The 20304-nt window shown below is 51.9% G+C and overlaps 1 protein-coding gene across 1 annotated transcript in view; it reads right to left on the bottom strand.

Annotated features, from left to right (window-relative positions):
- The window catches only part of CDH23 (cadherin related 23), a 389598-nt gene that overhangs the window by 162883 nt on the left and 206411 nt on the right, over positions 1 to 20304 (bottom strand). The window contains exon 11 of the mRNA XM_081074073.1: positions 19447 to 19635. Coding sequence (XP_080930199.1) covers positions 19447 to 19635 — 189 coding nt within the window. The remainder of the gene's footprint in view (positions 1 to 19446; positions 19636 to 20304) is intronic.

Here is a 20304-nt window from a genome sequence, read left to right as displayed (position 1 = left end):
CTTAATTCCTTTCAACAGAAGAGGAAAGACCAGGGTCATGTGCAGCAGAACCAAGGCCACCTTTGTGTCTTTATATTGGGGGTGGTGGGATTATGCGGTGTTGTGAATGAAGACAGAGAAGGCAGAGGATCTCCCAGGGAGCTCTATGGGCTGGTGGGACACCCTTAGTCCAAGGTGGGAATGGGGCTGGGGACCTGGAGTGCAGAGATGTGTCCCCAGGGTCAGTGCCACCCTCACAGAAGTCATGTGCAGAACTCAGGCCTGCTAGGAAGAGCCCCATGACCAGTGAGGCCAAGGTGTGAAGCCCTAAGCTTCAGTGGTGGCTGGAAGTACAGCCTTTGAAGTTGGACCTGACTCCAATTTGGGCACTGGCCTTTTCAGCTGGGTGATTTTGCACAAATGATTCTACCTCCTTGAACCTCAATGTCCTCATCTGCAAAATGGGAAGAATGAAGGCTATCTGATAGGCTACTGTGAGTGAGCTGCAAAGTCTTGATAAACTGCCTGGGATGGAGCAAGTGCTCAATAGAGGAGAGTTATTGTAGTTCTAGAAGGGAGGGAGTAGGGGAGGAGGTACGCCTAGGGAGGGGCTGGCCAGGAATGAGAGGGCAGGTAGAGAAGGGCAAACGCTGTGATGTGTGCAAGGAGAAGGGGATCCACATCCCAGGCAGGGGGCCCTAGGTCTCCCCCACCCTCCCCTGTGCTCTGTTGGTCTAATCCATGCTATTGAGTGGCAGAAAATCAAAGCCCACTGAAGATTCTTTGTCACTCCTTTGTCCATCCTTTCACTTAATTAACCGCAATCAGACATGCTGAAGTGAACCTTGGCAGGAGGCCGGCCTCTCCTCACCCCTTCACCTCAAAGCTTGCTTCTTCTCCCTCCAGACCCCCACACCTAAGGGGTAACACCATGTTTCTCGGGCCCTGCCTCCCTGGGGCAGCTCTCCCATGCCCACTGCTCCAGGCTGCCCGCTGTGAAATCAGAATCCAGGGGAGGGTGGGAAGGAGCCCTGTGGTGTTCAGTCGGCTAACCCTTCCTCAACCCCCAGGGACCTTCCAAGTTTCAGAGTCCAGGGGAACTGCTGCTGTCACCTCCCTGGCAATTTCTAGGTGAGGGACTACCTTCTATTTCCTTCTGTTCCTCCCATCTTCTGTTCTTAGCCATAGAATCCCATCTCCAGGGACCCAGAAAAGCCCTCATCACCTGGTTGGAAGCTCAGCCCCGCTATCTCTTTCTCTTTCACATTCCAGGCTTGTCTGGCCTCCAGAGCCTCAGTTTTTCCATCCTGGGAGTGGGCCACCTCTCAGGCCTGCATCAAGGTGAAGAAAGCTGCCCTCGGGCCAGGCTCTCAGTCCACCCACACTCCCCTTCCCAAGTTCCTCTGTGGTTTGGGCCTTTGAGCAGCATAGACATGAGTCTGGACCCCATTTTCTCTGGATCTGCTATTTATCCCTGTATGATTGCGGTAAGCCCTTTGTTTTCTCTGGGCCTCAGTTTCCTGATCCACAAAATGGGAAGCGTGGACTGAGGTGATTCTGTAAGAACCCATTAACACCTGCTGTGCTCTTTCAAACTGCTCCCCAGTCCTCCAGCTCAAGCTCCCTCTCCACTTCCTCCACTCCTCTCTGTTGCCTTCTCTTACTCCTTTCTTGTCTTTTCCTTGTTTCATGTTTTCCTAATTTCCTCTTCTCTCTTCCCTCTCCTCTTTCTTTCCTTCTTCTGTCCCTCTTCTCTTTGCTCTTTCTTCCCCTCTTCCCCCCTCTCAGCTTTCTCTTTTCCATTTCTTTTCTCCCCCTGTCTTTTACCATCTACCTCCATCTCTTTTTATTCTCTCTCCTTCCCCTCTGTTGCCCTTCCTGTTTCCCCTTTCCTTCCTTCTCTCCCCCTCCTCTGCCCTCTCTGCCAGACTCCCCCTCCCCCAGGTTATCTGCTGGATTCCACACACGCTTGCACAGACGGGATCAATCCCAGGCTGCCTTGCCTTCAGCTTATCTCTGCTCCAAATGATTGATTTTTCCCTCTTTAAGAGTAATTTGCTGGTGAATTCCATGTATTGCAAAAACCCTTGTGAAATCTAATTCAATCCGATTGGCAGCTGAGACTTTGGGGAAAGAATACTAGAGAGCTGTCAATTTCATCACCCAAATGTGTGTATAGGAGACGTGTCTATAGAAGAGGGCGAGAGGCGTACAGGTGCTCCTCACCTGCATGTGTGCACCTCCCCACCCTCCTTCAGGAGGGATCTTGTCCGCCAACGCTGAAGCCAGCCCCAGATCTTCTGGGAAATGAACTATAATGTGCCTAGGATACTTGCATTAAGGTAAATGAGGGACAGGTGCTTTTGAATTGTTTTCCTAATTGGAAGCCCAGCTAGTGCACTATGGGAATCGTACACTTCCCAAGCCAGCTGCACCTGACCACCGTCTCTCTCCTCTCCAATCCTCCCCCCTTTTCCAGGGCAGAGCCCCAACTCCAGGGACCCAGCAAAGCCCATGTCACACAATGATAGCTCAGCCCTGCTCTCTCTTTCTCTTCCACATTCCAGGCTGGTCTGGCTCAGAACCTCAGTTTCTCTACTCTGGGAGTGGGCCACCTCTTAGGCCTGAATCAGAGATGACAGGGCAGCAGCTGTCCCAGTTTGCCTGGGACTAAGAGGATTTCCAGTACCTGGAACCTAAGGTGCTAAAATTTGGGCGGTCTCAGGCAAACCATGACAGTTGGTTCCCAACTCTACTAGGTCGGTCCGAGAGCCCAGTAGGGGCAGTTGGCACCAATGCCCAGGCTTGGAGGTCATGCACTTGGTGTGGAAAACACGGGGTTCTAAGCATCTAGTTCCAACTCCACTAGCCTGTGTCCTACAGGCGCTCCCCTCAGACGCTCAAGCCCCATGCAGCTCGCACAGAGGAGCTGGTTCTTACCAGTGAGGACAGGCACACAGCTGATCAGTGGCTCTTGCTCAGGGTGGCCATTGCTCTGCGTGGCTCTTGTCTGGGGGTGTGGTGGGGGGTCATAGGTACCACCTGTGTCCACTGGTTACAGCAAGGCTAACTATACCCACCCCGAGAGTTGGAACTGGCCACTCCGACCTCATTTCTCTGTCCCAAGCGAATAGCCATTTCTGGTAGGATTCAATCTTTGGGCTGCCCTGGACGTCTGAGGATCAGAGCAATCACCCCATTGGGTACAGGTTGAAACAAAGTGGCTTCAGGGGGACTGGCCAAGAGGGCTAGGGTCCCCTTGACAGTGCCTGTGGGTGTGGTGAGGGCAGGGTTTTGTGGAAGGCCCAGGCTTCACAGGGACCTTTCCAGGCCCACACATACAGGCCCTGCTGTCACAGGCTACCTGGACTGGTAATTCACACAAAGAACAGGAGAACAGAGAAGGCCTGAGCTCTTAATTCCATGACAACATGTTCCCCCGCCACCCTCCAAGATCCCAAGGAAATGAGGCCATGCACCCTTTTCCTTCCCTCTCTCCAGCATGAAACCCTGTTTGAAAGGCACCTACCCCAAGTAAAACGCGTAACAGTTCCTTCCTTGCCGTCCTGCCTTCCTACCTGGGCATACCTCCCAGCACAGGTGGCCACATTTCTGACTTCAAGGTCTGCCATTCTGATCAGAACCTCCAATTTGGACCTCACCACCAAACCTGGTTTCAACCCCCTCCTTCATTCTACTGGCAAATTCTGCACTGGAATTTTGGCTGGGGTTGGGGTAAGGGGCTAAAATGGGGTGTAAGTGTTCTCAGAGCTACAGGTAAGAGAGTCTAAAATGTAGGAAAGAGGGTATGCATCTCAGTCTACCCAAGCCCAGAATTGTCCCGTCCCTCCCTCTGGGGAGGGTCACATGGCCTGAGGGGTGGGGCCGCTGCAGGGTGAGGATGAGCCTTGATGGCTGGCAGAGGGAGCATTCAAGGCTCTGCTTTCTGGCCAAGACCTCTAGGGGCCTCAGACAGAAGAGCAGGGAGGGGCCGGGTGCAGAGCTAGGAGCTGGGCCTTGCATTCAGCAATTGCCTGGCTCTGTCTACTTATCATGCTAAAACGATTTCACTTTTCCCACAGAGAAAAATGTGTGGCCAGGCAAAGAAATCGAACTGCCTTATGAAAATCAGGAGAGAGACATTCCCTGCCGCTAACCCAGCCTCTTTGGATTCCTCTGCCTCTCCAATAGCAAGCCCATCTTTCCTGTGCCTCTGGGGGGCAAGAGGCACCGAGGGTGCTGAGCGGGCTGGAGGGGGTGGGAGAGGAGGAGAGAACCCCAGAGCTGACAAGCTTTGTGACCTCAGATAAACGTCTGCCCTCTCTGGGCTGTCTTTCAAAATGAGGGCTCACATTGCCTCCAGCAGGCCTGGAGGGCAGAGCTCATGGCTGTTTAGAGGCTCTGAACCTGGGAGTTCTGGGATCCTGGGAACCAAAAGGGAGTGGGTGATTTCATCTCCCACACTTCCCTAGCCCTCTACCAGGTGGAGCTGCCTGTTCTTGGGTCCCCTTCCCCGTGAACAAACACACCACAAATGCCCTAAGAAATAGGTCCTGGTCTGGGACAGGGTGCTGGGCTCCAGGAAGATGGGTGAGCGTGCCTGGTGATAATCCCACATGTCACTCAGCTGCCTCTGCATGTCCCGGAGTCAAACCCAGGCACAGTGGTCCAGGCCTGTCAAGGGCCCCTTCTACTTGACACATTCCACACCTTCCAAGGCACCATGTGTTGGCCACACAATAACTATGGCTGGATGGACGAAGGAATAAATGCATGAATGCATGGGCTACATGCTTTGTTTATCTGTGAATGTGTGGGTGTGAGGAAAAAATCAGAAGATACAGAGACAGGATGAAGGTTGGGTAGGGGGGCAAGGGAGACGATCAAAGTCAAAGAGAAACAGAGAGAAATAGGGGACTCATAAAGAAAGCAGGTAAGAATGGGTGGCGAGTACTTAGATGAGGAGCTAAGTTAGGGTAAAGATGAAACCAGGAAGGGCTGGCGACTGCCCGGTAGAGTGGTGGCAGATGGTGGCACCCCCGCCTTCTTTACCTTCGCCCATCCTGTCCTTTTGAGTTTCTGCCATTCCCATCACTGGGATTCCCAACTCTAGCCTCCTTCCAACCCCTGCCTTTCCCACAGGCCCCACATCCAGTCCCTGTCTGCCATCACCCTTGGTCACTGCCCTTATTTTCCTGGTATTCAGATTAATCCGCCTAAAGCACGGCTCTGAGGATCACTCGTGCTCAAGGACTATCAATGGCTCCCAAGTGCCTGCTGAGTTCGGTTCAAACTCATGGCATCCAAGGCCTTCCAGCCCACCTTCCTGGTTTTATAGGAGAGTACGTATTACATACTTGCTGAAGTAAATGACAGTGAGAGAAGGATGGTGCTGAGCCTAAAAGTCCATCAGTGATGCTATTTATGCTGCTACCTTGCACTTCATCTTTTGGGGGGGGGATTAGTGAAGAAGTCTTCAATAATTGATCATTTCTACAATTAACGTGCCGTAAAGGAGACATTTGGGGGTATACAGTTGTAGAATTTTAACACACGGATAGATTTGTGTTAGCCCCATCGCAACTAGAATACAGAACTGTCCCACCCCCCTCAAGAACCTCTTGTGCTGTCCCATTACCGCCACGCCTCTGCCACCCCAACCTCCGGTCACCACTGCCTGGTTCCCCACCAGTAGTTGTGCTTTGAAGTGTCATGGAATCACACAGGACGCCGTCCTTGAGGCTGGCTGCTTTCACCTGGATAATGCCTTTAAGATCCCCTGCTTCTCACTTCACCTGAGTGGCCTGCTTACCTAAGCACCGTCCCATCCTTATGGGACCAGTTAGCACATCTCCAGGGACCTGCTGAGCTGGGGGGGAGGTATTGTATCCCTCTCAGGCCTGAGCCACGCGTGCCAGGGGAGGGCTTTAGGGCTGGTGGGAAAAGAGAGTCAAGTGGATTAATAAAAGAAAGAAAGGAAAAAAAAAAGCCTGGTAGTTCTGCTCTGTAAATATTAGTGCATTTGGACAGTCCCTAATGAGGGCAATTAAGAGTCATTATGCTGAAAACAGAGAAGGAAACACAGATCCATGTTGATTGGCGACTAGCGCTGGAAGTTAGGGGCAGGCGGCCTAATCCCCGTCCTGATGACTCCTGCCCCTTTACCTTGTGCCCCGCCTGCCTCAATCATTCTCCTGTGCCCCCGGGTTCCCTCTTGGTCCTCTCCTCCCTCAGGGGTGGCTGCCTCTCCATGTCTTTGCTGGTTCATCCTCATCTCCCCTAATGGGAGCATTGGGGAGCCCGGGGGCTGCTCAGGTCCCTAACCCTCCTCTCAGCTCTACCCCCACCCTGTTCCCAGGTGAGCCCACCTAGACCTGTGGCTTTAAATACAATCCAGACACTGGCGATGACGCTTACACTTCCATCTCCAGCCAGGGTCCACAGAGTGCTGGCTGGAGCCTCCTTGGCTCCTTAGAGGTTCCTGTTAGATTTCCAGGATCCAGGAGAGCCAGCTGAGGTCACGTCCGTGCTGGAGATGGGCCAGAGAGATCACCAAGGGCTACAAGTGAGGAATCCCTCTCCTTCCCTCCCCCGCAGAGCTGCTTGTTGGATACTTACTAGCACACCCCTCTGCCTTCTTGGAACTTCTGTTTGGATGTCTAATAAACATGTCGCACATAATAATGTCCCAGACTTCCTTAAATCCCTTGCCCTGCTGTATTTCTCTCCACGGCTCTCATCACCACTTGACACGATATACATTTCCTTATTTGTATCTTTAGTCTTGTGTCACTGGGACGTAAGTCCAGTCCTAGAGCTGGACTGCGGCTGTTATGTTCACATACGAACAGTACCTAGAATCGCATCCTGCACAAGGCAAGTGCTCAACGAGTACTTCTGGCATAAATGAACTAATGAATGGATCCCTACCTCCGGCTCAATGTGAGGGTCCCCCTATGTCCCCCCCAGGTAGCTCTTACTTTTCCTGCCCCAGGCCTGTGGGTGCCCACTACCCTATGTGCTTGACGAGCCATCGCACATCTTCTGCTCTGTTCTGTGACCTTACGTAGGTTTCTCTCGAAGCCTAGTTTTCCTCATGTGAGAAGAGCGGAGATACCTGCCTGTTGACACCAGACTCAGGGCACATGTCAGGACGAATGAGAGGAAAGCATGCTCTGTACCATCTAACCCAGGATGTAAATGTATGACAATCTTGATTTTGAAAATTCCTTCTCACTCTCAATTCCTTTTTCAAATGAAGTCCGTAACGGATGGAGAAATGGAGGTGTGGAGAGGGAGAAGGGAGGGTCTGCCCTATGCCTTCATGGACAGAGTGATAACACAGCCATGACACCTTGCCTTGCCATGAAATGCCTCCTGCCCCTTCCCACTGCATCCCTGCACTGCCCTCCCCTTTCAGGGGACAGAGTCAGCGGGAGCCCAGGAGAGCAGGGCTGGGCGCTGGCTCTGGGGAGGAAGCTCTGTGTCCTCCTCAGTGACCCTCCGTCGCCACAGCTGCCCAGCAGGACGTTTCTGTCCGTGTTACTGGTAGATTAGGATATTTCATGGCCCACGGCCACGGTGATGGGGTGACACTCAGGCACAACTCCCAGTTGAGCTATGCTTAGCCTTACCCTTTGAGACAGGGAGACAAACAAGACACATCATCTATTGCTGTCAGGGGCATGGTGGGAGGTAGCAAATGGGGCATGCAGGGGATTGTGAGAGGAAGAAACCACGCGCTAGGGTGAGACTGGGCTCACTGGTACCCACGGTGAAGGGGCACCACAGTGGGCATGAACCAGCCAAGAGGTGATGGAAAAAGGGAGAGGGGTGGAATATGAAGTTTGTTAGTTCTGCTCTGCTCCTGGTGGGGGTCTTTAGGAAGATCAGCCACTGCTTTTAGGGAGCATGACCCTCAGAATGATTCCCACTATGTCCCGTGGGTGCCAGTCCTGCTCATGAGCATGGTGGTGGTGGGTAAGAGGAAGGAGACCACTGCCAGGGAGCTGGGTGAAAGGGGAACGATTCCCCAAATCCAGTATATGAAAGACGACCTCCAGCTGCTGGAGGGGCCCAGCTGCGGGTCCTGGGGCAGAGAGGGTGAGGAATGGGCTCTTCTACTATAGCCGCCACGTATGCTGCCTACTTCACACCTTGACAGGGCTACAGGCCTGGTGTAAATAGCATGCTAATGAGATTTATGGATGAGACTGAATTAGGAGGTGTCTAAATCCTGCTAGGATACCCTCCGGTCCTCAGGGAGCTTAGAGCTTAGCAGGCTGGGAGGAATCACACAGAAAAGTCCTCCTGCTCCTCATTATAATAAGAGCCTCAGCAAAGGCAACTGGGGAGAAGTTAATGGGAAAAAGTGCAGATGGGGCTGGCCGCTCCCTCCTGGCTTCCCTTCCAGAGCAGCTTTGCTTTGATGGCAACAGATATTTTCCTGGTGTGGGGACAAAACCCCAAAAAACAGTTTCCAGGCTCTCGGCCTCACATAGAAAGGTGCTGGCTCGGGTAGTAAATGGCCATCAACTGTGATCAGATGCCAGCAGCTGTGGCTAGTTGGCCGTCAGCTGTAACCCGTAAGCCATTGGCCACTAATATAACGGCTGTGGCTACGCTAGCAGAAAGGGAATGGGGGCTAGCAAGAAGATGGTGGCTGGCAAGTGCGGACTGCTATTAGGCAGATTATGTAGATCCTGCTTCCTGTGTCTCCAGCCCAGACGCCAGCGAGAATATATTGGTTTGACTCCCCTACTTATGGCTCCATGGGTGTTCCTTTTTGGCCTTACCGTGTCCTGCGTTCTTGGGCGGGGAGTGGGAGCTGAGACCCTGCACGACAAATGGCGCAGCGAGCAGGGTCCCCTGCGTGACACATGGCGTAGTCGGCAGGATACGGTGCTGGCCAAAGCTTTCCGAAGGGCAGTGGAGCAGTTTGTGCGTGTGAAAGCTCAGTCTGAGGAAGACCAGGAGGAGCAGCTGCCGGAGAGCTCGATTCCCGTGGAGGGGTGGAAAGATGTGGATGGTTCCCCAACCAGCAGAGGCCGGAGAAAGCGGAGAAAGCGAAGGTTGTTGCCGCCCTGTGGGCTGGGAACTGCTTGCTGAGGCAGCCCGGATGCGGGACTTGTCCCAGGAGGAAATGCATGCTGAGTCCTCCGTGAGAGATGAGGGCGAGGTCAAGGTCATCCCTCACCCCCAGGACAGCTCTGGTGAATGACTATGGACTATGAGGAATTGCCTTCCATCCCTAATTTATTGGACACTTGACTGTTTGGGAACATACCACCATGTAGTGGGACTGGCGAGAATGTTTGCTTTTGTGTCTTGACTGGCCGCCATTGATAATATGTAAGCACCTTGATGTGAGCCGCTGTTGTTCCAGCACAGTACCCCGAGAGGCCCAGAGAGAGAGTGGCAGTGCCCTGAGGCCCTGGCTGTGTCCAGGAAGTCTGGCTGTGTCCAGAGAGTGGCAGTGCCCTGAGAGCCCTGGCTGAGTCCAGGAAGTCTGGCTGTGTCCAGAGAGAGTGGCAGTGCCCTGAGAGCCCTGGCTGTGTCCAGGAAGTCTGGCTGTGTCCAGAGAGAGTGGCAGTGCCCTGAGGCCCTGGCTGTGTCCAGGAAGTCTGGCTGTGTCCAGAGAGAGTGGCAGTGCCCTGAGGCCCTGGCTGAGTCCAGGAAGTCTGGCTGTGTCCAGAGAGAGTGGCAGTGCCCTGAGAAACTCTGGCTGTGCCCGGGGAGACAGGTGGTACCCTAAGAAGCCCAGGAAGTCTGGCTGTGACCAGAAGTACTGTGGTGGTCCCCTGAGAAAACCTGGCTGTGCCCGGGGAAACAGGTGGTACCCTAAGAAGCCCAGGAAGTCTGGCTGTGCCCAGAAGTACTGTGGTGGTGCCCTGAGAAAACCTGGCTGTGCCCAGAGAGCCTGGCTGTGTTCAGGATAGTGTATTCACCTCCAGGCTCCTTGCACAGGGCCCCTCGCAGAAGACGCTTGTCGCGTAGATTGTGAGGCGAGACCCTGTAGGGGTGGAGTGTGGGGACAAAACCCCAAAAAACAGTTTCCAGGCTCTCGGCCTCACATAGAAAGGTGCTGGCTCGGGTAGTAAATGGCCATCAACTGTGATCAGATGCCAGCAGCTGTGGCTAGTTGGCCGTCAGCTGTAACCCGTAAGCCATTGGCCACTAATATAACGGCTGTGGCTACGCTAGCAGAAAGGGAATGGGGGCTAGCAAGAAGATGGTGGCTGGCAAGTGCGGACTGCTATTAGGCAGATTATGTAGATCCTGCTTCCTGTGTCTCCAGCCCAGACGCCAGCGAGAATATATTGGTTTGACTCCCCTACTTATGGCTCCATGGGTGTTCCTTTTTGGCCTTACCGTGTCCTGCGTTCTTGGGCGGGGAGTGGGAGCTGAGACCCTGCACGACACCTGGAGAGCCTCATTTTGAGGGAGGAACCCTAGAAATGTGAGCTGAAGCTGTGAGACAACAGAGGTCTTGCAAACGGACCACTGCCCACTGCCAGGGCAGGGGGAGGAGGGGACAAAGGTGCAGAGTTGGCATCATAGATTCCAGCTGTGCTGACGCTGCTTTGGGAGGACACTTAATCCCTGCTATGCAACAGAAGCACCAGAGAACCTTGTAGAAATAGGAGAAGCCAGGATGAGCACCCTGGCTGAGGAGTGGGGGAGTGGGAATAAGGCAATGCTGACCTTCACTTCTCCATGTGTCTCGTCTTGGTTGCTCCCTGGGCCAGAGCCCTCACCCCATACCTCCTCTCAGCTTTATTTTACTGATGAGACCACAAGCTGGGCGAGAGGCACAGAATGTTGGAGGCATTCCAGTCACTTTCCTTACACCTCCTGGGGGATTCAGTGGGAGGTGGGAGATTTCCAGCCAGATTCCAGTTACCTCCCTAATGGAGGGGAAAAAAAGGTCTGGATAATTGGGCAATCACACATCCACAGAGAGTGTAAGAGCCCACACCTGCCTCCATGGATGCTGGCAGCCAGCCCTTCCCTCACTTCCCCACCCACCTCTTCACTGCTTCTGGAGTTTGGTTTTTAGTTCAAATTGCTTTAGAAAAATAGGAAAACAGAGGTCTGTGCCCTGGCTCACATCAGCAGGTTGGAGAAGTTTAGAACAGTTGGGATCACTCCCTGGGGTGGCAGGGACATATATTTCCTGTGTCTCTACCAAAAGGTAGATGCTGGTGATAGATTTATGGGGCCCCGTTGAACAGTGCCCTGGAGGATCCAGAAATGGAAAATGGCCCCTCAGCTGAATGTGTGACATGGAGCAAACTGCCTCCCTGAGTCCACCCTACCTTACCCGACATGGATGTCACCTCTGAGAAGCAGCTAAAGGTAAGCCTGAGGGCAAAAACCCGAGCAGGGAGCTGGGCTGAAGGATGGCAGTTAGTGAGCACAAGGATTAAACGGGGGGTTTTCATCTTTTTTTGTGCCATGGACCCCTCTAACAGTCCGGGGAAACCCACAGCCCCACTTCTCAGAACAGCTTTTTTTTTTAAAGTAATTGGGGCGACAACTGTATGTAAAGTTACATAGGTTTCTGGTATACAATTCTGTAATACATCATCTATATATCACACTGTGTGTTCACCACCCAGAGTCAGTTCTCCTTCCATCACCATATATTTGATCCCCCTTACCCTCATCTACCACCCCCCTTCCCCCTTCCCCTCTGGTAACCACTAAACTATTGCCTGTGTCTATGAGTTTTGTTTCTTTATTTGTCTTGCTCCTTTAGAATAACATCTTTAATTACATAGAATAAAATACACGGACCACAAAGTCAATTAATTACTTTGAAATATAGTCATCAAAGTATTTGAAAAGGGTATTATAGTAGAATTATGTGTTTCTTAATGGATTAAACAATGAGATTTGGCAGTGGGTCAAATGTATGCTATGATTTCAAAGTCGTGATGAATTTAAATGACATGTTGAGATTCCCTGGGACACCTATAATATGATGCAAAAATATCTGAGATTTCTCTTGGGTTCAAAGTCACAGGTACCACTAATGCCGCTGTGGTTTGTTTCTATTTTCATAATTAAAGGGAGTGCTCACATTCAGTTAGAGGTTAATACAAAAAGAAGGTGCAGAGTTTTCTCCATCCAGGGTCACAGATGCCTTGGGAGTGGGGGTCAGTAGACCCCCGCTTCCAGGTTCAGGACTCCTGGACTAAAAGGAAGCGTTGGAGGAGCCCATGGGGGCTGCAGCCACAGCCTTGCAGGGCTGAGTGGGGAGAGGGGCCAGAGGAAGTGCAGGCTGGACAGACTGACCAACCAGGAATAAATGCAAAAATAAATTTAAATAAATACAAGGTTGTGGGCTGGGCTCTCTGACAGGCCTGGAACACATGTGGAATGGAAAATGAGAGCGATGGATAAAAATCAGTGCCAAGATGAGCAAGAGAATAAGAATAACCTCCCCTTCTCACCGTCTCCTCCCCATTTGTACAAATAAACCCAATATTCCAGAATATGGCTTTTTCTCCCCATCATTTGCTTTCTTTTACTTATTTATTTGGTGATGTTTTTCCTTGGGGAGGCGGGTAATTCTCTCTGTTTTTTCGTTGTCCCTCAAACAAATGAATCGTGTCATCTCCTGCCTGAAATAGGAATTAGCTCCTGACAGATGTGTCCCTGTTCACCTCTGCAGCGCAGGCACACACACCCCCCCCCTTGCCTTACTTCCCTCCTCTCCCTCCCACCTGCCACGCTGGAGGTGGGAGACCCACCCGCTTGGTGGGTCCAAACCTTTGAGAATGGGGAGCCATGGCCACAAATGGGGAGCCCCGTAGTATATATACGGAACACAGGACTGAGAGTTCAAGGCCAAGCTCTGAGACCCACTGATTGTGTGACCTTGGGGAAGCCCCTTAACCTCTCTGAGCCTCTAGTTCCTCCTCACAATAATACACATACCTTACAGGGCTGGGGATAATAAAAACAGTTACAATTTAAGGAGTGCTTTCTATGGGCTAGGCACTGTTCTAAATACATATATTAATTCATTTAATCCTCATAACGGCTTTATGAGGCAGGTACTATTATTGTCTCCATTTGCAGCGGAGAAAACTGAATCAGGGAGGATACATGAGTCCCCTAAGGTCACGCAAATCACAAGTGGCAGGGCCAAGACTTGAAGCCAGTCAATGTGGCTTCAAAGCCCTTGTTTGTAATCACTCCAGCTGCTTTTCTGTCCCTAAGCTGAGAAAGGGTGCTCCAGGTGGTATCAAATAGACAAACTCCTGAGCAGACTGAAAAGGCTGCAGGGAGATCAGGCCCACAGAAGTGCCAGGCCCGGCCCCTCTGCCCAAAGCGGGGAGCAGGGGCAGCTGGGACAAGTTCAAGGAAGGGTTAATGAGCAAATGTTGGGGGCAGGAGTGAAGAGGGGAGCTCAGACAAAACCCTCCCCTCCTCACCTAGGTCGTCTTGGACCAAAAGAATGAGAGATGTGTAGGGTCTTAATGAAGACTGACCGGTACAGAGTGGGGACATGACTTACTTAGAATCACTCCGTGTGTGAGGAACACAAGTGCGATGGGACCTGGCTTCTGTGTTTTCTCTCCCACCTTCTCTGGGCAGTCAGGGTAGGTCTGGCAGCAGAATGCTGTGGTCAGAGTTCAAAATCCTGGGCTAATTTTAACTTGGGAGATCCTCTGTCACAAAGACTGAAGGTGGCCATTCAGCGTCTCCCTGAGAAGAATACTGAAGGCAGTTTCTATGGGACTTTTCAGGTTTCATTATAAGAGTCTAGGGTGCGTGGCTTCTGTAAACACCTGAAGAAGAAAATGGTTAAACTACAAGAGAACCTCAAGTTAGACACTAGAAAGCACCTGCTGGCAGAGAGATGGGAGAGTTTTCTGTGTAGGAGACTGCTGCCTTTCCCTGCTTTCACCCTTTACCCCTGACAATCCATTTTCAACACAGTAATCAGGGCTCCTTAAGAAAGACGACTTCGAGCATGTCAGCTCACCCTGGCTCCCCACTGGGCTCACACTAACAGAAAAACACCTTCCGGTGGCTGGTGGCCTGTGGCCAGTAAGGCCTGGCCCTGTGGACAGCTGCGACCCCATCTCCCACTGCTCTCTCAAGCCCCCCTCGCCAGCCACATGAGTCTCCTTTCTGCTCCCTGAAAATGCCAGGCGGTTTCCAGGGACCTCTGCCCTTGCAGGGGAGCACCCACTGCAAAAATGTCCTTCCTCCACAGCTCTGCGTGGCTTCCTCCCCCACACTATGTAACCACTGCTCTAACGGCACCTCCTTGGAAGGCCTTCTGTGACCACTGAGTCGAAAATAGCCCCCTACCCCAGCCCATCACTCATTGTGTCTACTGACTTCTTGACATTCCTTTCCACCAGCAATGATGCTGGTGCTTACTCTTCCGGCTTCCTCACTGGAGTGACATAGAAGCTCTTGGAGGGCAGGGGCCACATTTCAGCACTATCTCCCCAGTGGCGGGCACAGAGTAGGTACACAGTTTGTTGAGTGAATGAATGCGTAATCCTCCCACCTGTGTAAATATCGTCCCTCAGGAAGATGGGGGTGGGGCAAATCAATGGGGTCTGAAGGCCATTCTGATACTATTCCAATTTCCAGAAGCAGCCAGAACCAGGCAGAAGAAGCCTCTCTTGGGGGATACTGGCACCCCACTCCCCACTCCAACCCTGATTCTCTGAAAGAAATGTTCTCAAGGACAGCAGCAAATATGTTCTGAGAAGTGGTAGGTCGGAAATGAGATAGAAATAAAGTGGATCAAATGCTCCCAACTCCTGAGATGATCCGATGTATATGAACGGTACTTCTCCTGACTGGAGGGCGGATACGAGGAACTGTCAATTTTCAGCTCTTTGAGTCAACTGGGAGGGGTCGTGTATAATGCAAAAGCAGTATTTAAAAACAATATTAAAAAAAATAACTTTTCTAAAGCATCCAGAGGCGCGAATGGTCTCTCACATTCCCTGCCTCCCTCCCCCGACCCTTCAGAGGCAGGATACAGAACACAGATATCCCACTGGCATCTAAGTAGTAGGGTGGTTTTTAGGACAGAAAATTCCAACCATCCCAATAACCTCACTGCAAGTAGATGGGAAACCATGACAGCCTGGGGCTGGCTCAGCTGTAGGTAGGACTGGGGAGGCTGCAGGCAAGATCAGGGGAGGAAAAGTTGACCAAAGTGGAGAAAACACAAACGCTGTGTGGTGGGCAGGGGTGGGTAAGGAAATGATGGAATCCAAGAGGGCGAGTGTGCTGCTTGCTTCCTGTGGCTTCCCAGAGCCCCCGAGGAGGAGACAGGAGACACACCAGCATCCAGGCACTGGGGAAATGCAGCTGCCACAGCCTTTAATTTGAAACTCAGAGATGAGCTCTCACACCAAGGCTGACTCCTGGGGCCTTTGCCTTGAGACTTTTTTGTGATTTGCATTACAACCATCTATTTGCATCTCAACTGTCACACTGTACAAATGGGTTGTTGTTAGTTTCAGCCCACCCCATCCCTTCCTTCCCTGGCTTCTGTGAGTTTTCTATAGCTGGGCAAATGAAAAGAAATTACTCCGAGAGACTTGACAATGAGGATGGAGTCCTTGGGAGATAGAAAGGGCCTGTTTCAAGCACCTTTGTTGTCTTGAATGGTTTGGCAGAGCCTGAGGTTCAGTAAGAAACTGAGTAGAATCTTAGATCTGGCGGGGATGGCAGGCATTTAGTCTTTGTGAATGAAGTTAGCATCCTTATTAGGAAGGACTGCCACAAAGTGCTGCTGAGAGGTCAAACTGCTTCCTCCTTCCCTTTCTGTTTCCCATCAGCACCCTCTACTGCCCCACAGTGGATTTTGAGGTCACCTTCCTAAGCAAACTCGGCCGGAATTGGGCTTCAGCACAGGACATTGCCTGAAGATCAATTTGTATCACTGCATCATGGAATCACGCTTTAACTCCACCAACACGCATTTCTGCAGCACTTCCCAAGGCACAGGGTTATACTCTGCCTGTGGCTCACTCAGTCTAATCCGGAGACGGATGTGATTAAGATCATCACACTAATAACTGCAACATCACAGTCATGGTCAGCGGAAGGGAGAATCACGTGGTTTATCGAATCTGTGACAATGGGATTTCACCTCTCCTCATGCTCCCTTTCTTCCTCCAACTTTGCTCAACGAACGCATTTTTCTGCCGCAATGAGCAAATCCAGAGCCACCTTCAACCCAGACACAAATCCCAACAAGCATATTTTCCTCTCAGAAAGAGAACTGGAATGACAATATAAAGAAAAACCTCTTACAAAAATTGCCTGATTTCTCTTTGAGGGTCCCTGATTTCCCCCAGATTCCGGACACTTGATCAGGCTCCAGTGCCAATGGCCTCTGTCTTTTCTGTTCCTGCGGGCGGAGCGGCTGAACGCTCCAGCCCGGAAACCTGGGGCCTGATTCTCAGCATCCAAGACTGGGCCTTGGGAGCATTTACCTGTCCAGATCCGAATTTCTCTGGAGTGTTGGAGAGAGGAGAAGAGTTGGGAGATACGAAAGAGCAGGGCAATTTAGAAAGCAATTTGTCCCTCCCTCTTATTTAGGAAGCAGCCTACGACCACCTCTGGTTTGGGTGCAGCTCTCTCTACTGGAAGCCTGGAGGATGGCCCAAATGACCTTAGAGGGGGCATTATGGGCTTTGGGGCTGCCAGTGCTCGAGGGTAGTTCTCTTTCTGTACCTCACGGTGCCCTGGAGAAGTGGGACCCTGTGGGGAGGAGGCCAGTTCTCTATTGTCAGAGACACTGGCCAACTCCCTGGGGAAAACAGCGGAATGGTCCCTGGCAGGGCTGGGTACCACGTCTGCAGTGGGCATGCTGATGCCTGCGCCTGGGTGGGGAGCGATCACTAAAGGAAGCCTGGACCCAGACACCCCTCGGCATTCCTGCAGAAGCTTCACACAGGGCTTCCAGCAAAGGGAACCTGAGGTAAAACCCAAAGAGTCAGGGTGACCTTGAAATCCCCCGACCTTCGCCGTGAGCAGGGCACTGGAGGTTCTGGCCCTGCCGGTGGCAATGCTCCCTGGACCGCTCTGGTTAACACCTGGGTGTGGCAGGCACCCCAATGAGTCATATGCATAAAACATCTGATCTCCCTGCTTCCAAATACTTGTTGGTATCCTCTGTGGCAGACACAAACAGATAGCTGCTTCCCCACATTCCACAGCCTTCTGGCTGTGAAATGGGGCACGTAGCTCATTGTGGCTGATGGGCCCACTCTGGGAGGAAGCAGAGAGGAGCTGGTGCTTAACCTTCCAGCTGTCTCCTCCCTGCCGCCGTGTGCACCTGAGTGTCTACACAAAGGGGGTCTCCCTGCCCACCTGTGTCAGACAAGTAGTCAGAGGGAGAACTAAACTTCTGTTTCAGGGTTCATTTGTTACTGTAAGAGAAACCGACTAATACATTTTCCTTTTATTTCTTTTTTACACAGATGAGCAAAGTGGTGCTTAGAAAGGGTCAATGACTCACCCAAGGTCACAGAGCTAGCAAATGGCAAGGATGGACTTGAACACAGGCCCCGTCTGATTCCAGAGCTTGGGCTGTGAACCGCTACACAAGCTGCCGCCCCTCTGGGATACCTCCAAAATGAAGCCCGAATTCCTTGGCTTGGCATTCAAGGCCCTCCAAGGCCATGTCCCTGCCCCCTTCCCACCAGCCTACTACACAAACCTTGCATCAGTCGCATGGGTCACCAGTCGCTTGGGTCACCGCGTGGCCCCTTGACCCACTTGCAGGTTTCTCCTTCTGCGCCCTTCTGTGGACCACTGCCTGCCCTGCCAGCCCTCCTGCGCTCCTTTTCATGATCTAATTTACACGCCAAGACTCAGCCCAACCTCCCCCCCCCCCCCATTACCACAGAGCCATTCTTGATCTTCCCAGTCTTACTTCCCCTTTCCTCAGCGGAGCTCGAGAGCCCTCCCTGCCTGGAGTCACTGGCCCCGGGACCCACACTCCGGTACCAGTGCCTCTCTTCTCTTGGGTGTTATCATTAGCATGAAACCAAGGATGGGACTCTCTTCGGAGGTTCTCATTTACACAGCAGTCTCTAAGGGGGAGCTGCACTCCAGAGGATACAAGATGACCCACTGGGGCACGAGAACTTGCTGTGATAGCTGTTTATCTCCACCTTTTCAACTTTCTGCATTCTTGTGTATGTTTGAAAAGGTACACTGTCCGTTTGCGTAAACCCACTTGGCCCCTTGGGACTCTGGGGTACACTTCCTGGACACCCTCAAGGGGCCAACTACAGACCCTTGTAAACATCCTGTCCATAGTAGGTGCTCAGCACACACTTTAGTTATCTCAGACAGATGGGTATGGAATGACTTAGCAGGGGACGGAGGCATGTACACATGTACGTACACACACACACACACCACACACACACACACACACCATACACACTGACCTGCCCTCGTGGCCCTGAGTCCTTGAGGGAGACCACGTCTGGTTGAGAGAAGCTGGAAGGAGATGGGAGTGATGTGGGAGGAAAGTTTGCTGAGCAGTCAGAGTGGAGAGGGGCAGGAGGAGCGAGGAGGGAGCCAGGCCTGGAGCAAGGCCAGTGCCGGAGCCCAGAGTGAGGAGTAATTGCAGAGAAGGACCTCGGGCTGGGAAACCTAATGGAATTCCTGAGCAGAGTGGGGCAGAGGAGCGTCAGTAATAAATAGATATCCTGTTAACGACTGTGGCTATGACAGGCAAGGGAGATGGGGCAGGAGGAGGGGTCAGAGGAGGAGGCAGGCTGAGTGGGTGTCATTGGATGGAAGCCTGTCCCATCCAGGCCTGGCCCATGGCCCGATATGCAGGGCCTGACAGGGCTCACAGGGGCTGCAGCCCGGCCCAGACCCTCCTCTCTCCTGTCCCTCTCGAGCTCTCCCTCACTCATGGCCCATGGCTCTTTCTTTTAAGACTGGCCTCAGCCAGGCAGGCCCTTGGGCAAGCAGATGAAGGTAGCCTCTCTGGAGTCTCCTTATGGCCTGGGATCCCCTTGAAAGCATGTAGGATTCTTGCGTGGAAAATGTGGGATCATTATTACACTGAAAGAGGGAATAAGATTTTCTTCCAAGGTCATTATTTATACAAGAGCCTCTACCCTTTAAAATTTCTATTTTTATGCTTTATAGTATACATACTAGATTAGAACAATCACGTATATAATTTCTAAATAAGCAACTACACATTGGAGGTGTGTGCTCAAATGTCTCTTAAAGGGTGTAGGAGATAGTCTACAAGTCTATAGAGGCTACTGGTTTTTGGCAGCCATATTTATCCTCAGAACACAGCAGGGGAGGGGTACAACCATGTTTGTTTCTATTTTATAGATGGACCTGGAAACCCAGAGATACCTGGTGTCTCTCCCAGGGTTGCTCAGCCAGGTCAGGGTGGTGGGTCTGGATGGCCCATGTGTCCCAGGGACTTACCTCGTCCTTGTCCACCACCTGTATGAAGAGGGGGAGGGCGAAGCCGACCTGTGCCAGCTCAGTGATGGCCACGCTGTACTCGGAGCTATTGAACTCTGGGGCGTTGTCATTGATGTCAATAACCAGAATGTTGAATGTGGTGGTGACGGTGGCATCGGATGGGGTGCGGTCATCATTCAGCTCTGTGCCCTGCAGATAGAGGACAAACAGCCCAGGATGCAGGCAGCCATAATCACAATAATAGCTATCACGTACCAGGGCTTTCTTAATGCCAGACAGCGCTTTTTGTGAATTATCCCATCTCGTCCTCACCACAACCCCCAGAGGAAGAATCTATCACTAGCATTCCCATTTTACCGATAAGGAAACTGGGGCTCAGAGAGGTTAAGTAACTTGTACAAGACACACAGCCAGAGTAGGTGTCAAACTCAGGTAATAGGATTCTAGAACCAAGGGGATAAGGTGGGGTAGGGAGGATGAGACAGATCTGGGGGCTCATCAAGGGGCAAAGGGAGAATCTTTATGCAGTTTGACAGATGAAGAAACTGAGGCCAAGAATTTTTGTGCTAGTATGTAATCAAGTCTTAATTCAGCACCTACTATGGATTGAACTCCGTACTAGGCACTGTGAGGTTCTAGATTGGACTCAGGAACAGATGGGCTCAGATACCTAGGTACCCAGTCTCTGGACCAGAGCCCCCAGACCTCCTAATATCCATTCCCTGTTCCCACCCCAACCTTCTGAACCAGAGTCTGTGGCGAGAGGTCCAGGACTAGGTATGTTTCACCAGCTCCCTAGGGGATTTGGATTCGCAGCCAAGTTTGGGAACTTACGCTCACCTTTTACATAAAGATGGA

The sequence above is a fragment of the Rhinolophus hipposideros genome (assembly GCF_964194185.1).
Source record: "Rhinolophus hipposideros genome assembly, chromosome: 15".
Lineage (NCBI taxonomy): Eukaryota > Metazoa > Chordata > Mammalia > Chiroptera > Rhinolophidae > Rhinolophus > Rhinolophus hipposideros.
Note: the sequence above shows the minus strand (reverse complement) of the source record. Positions and strands in the feature narration are given on the sequence as shown.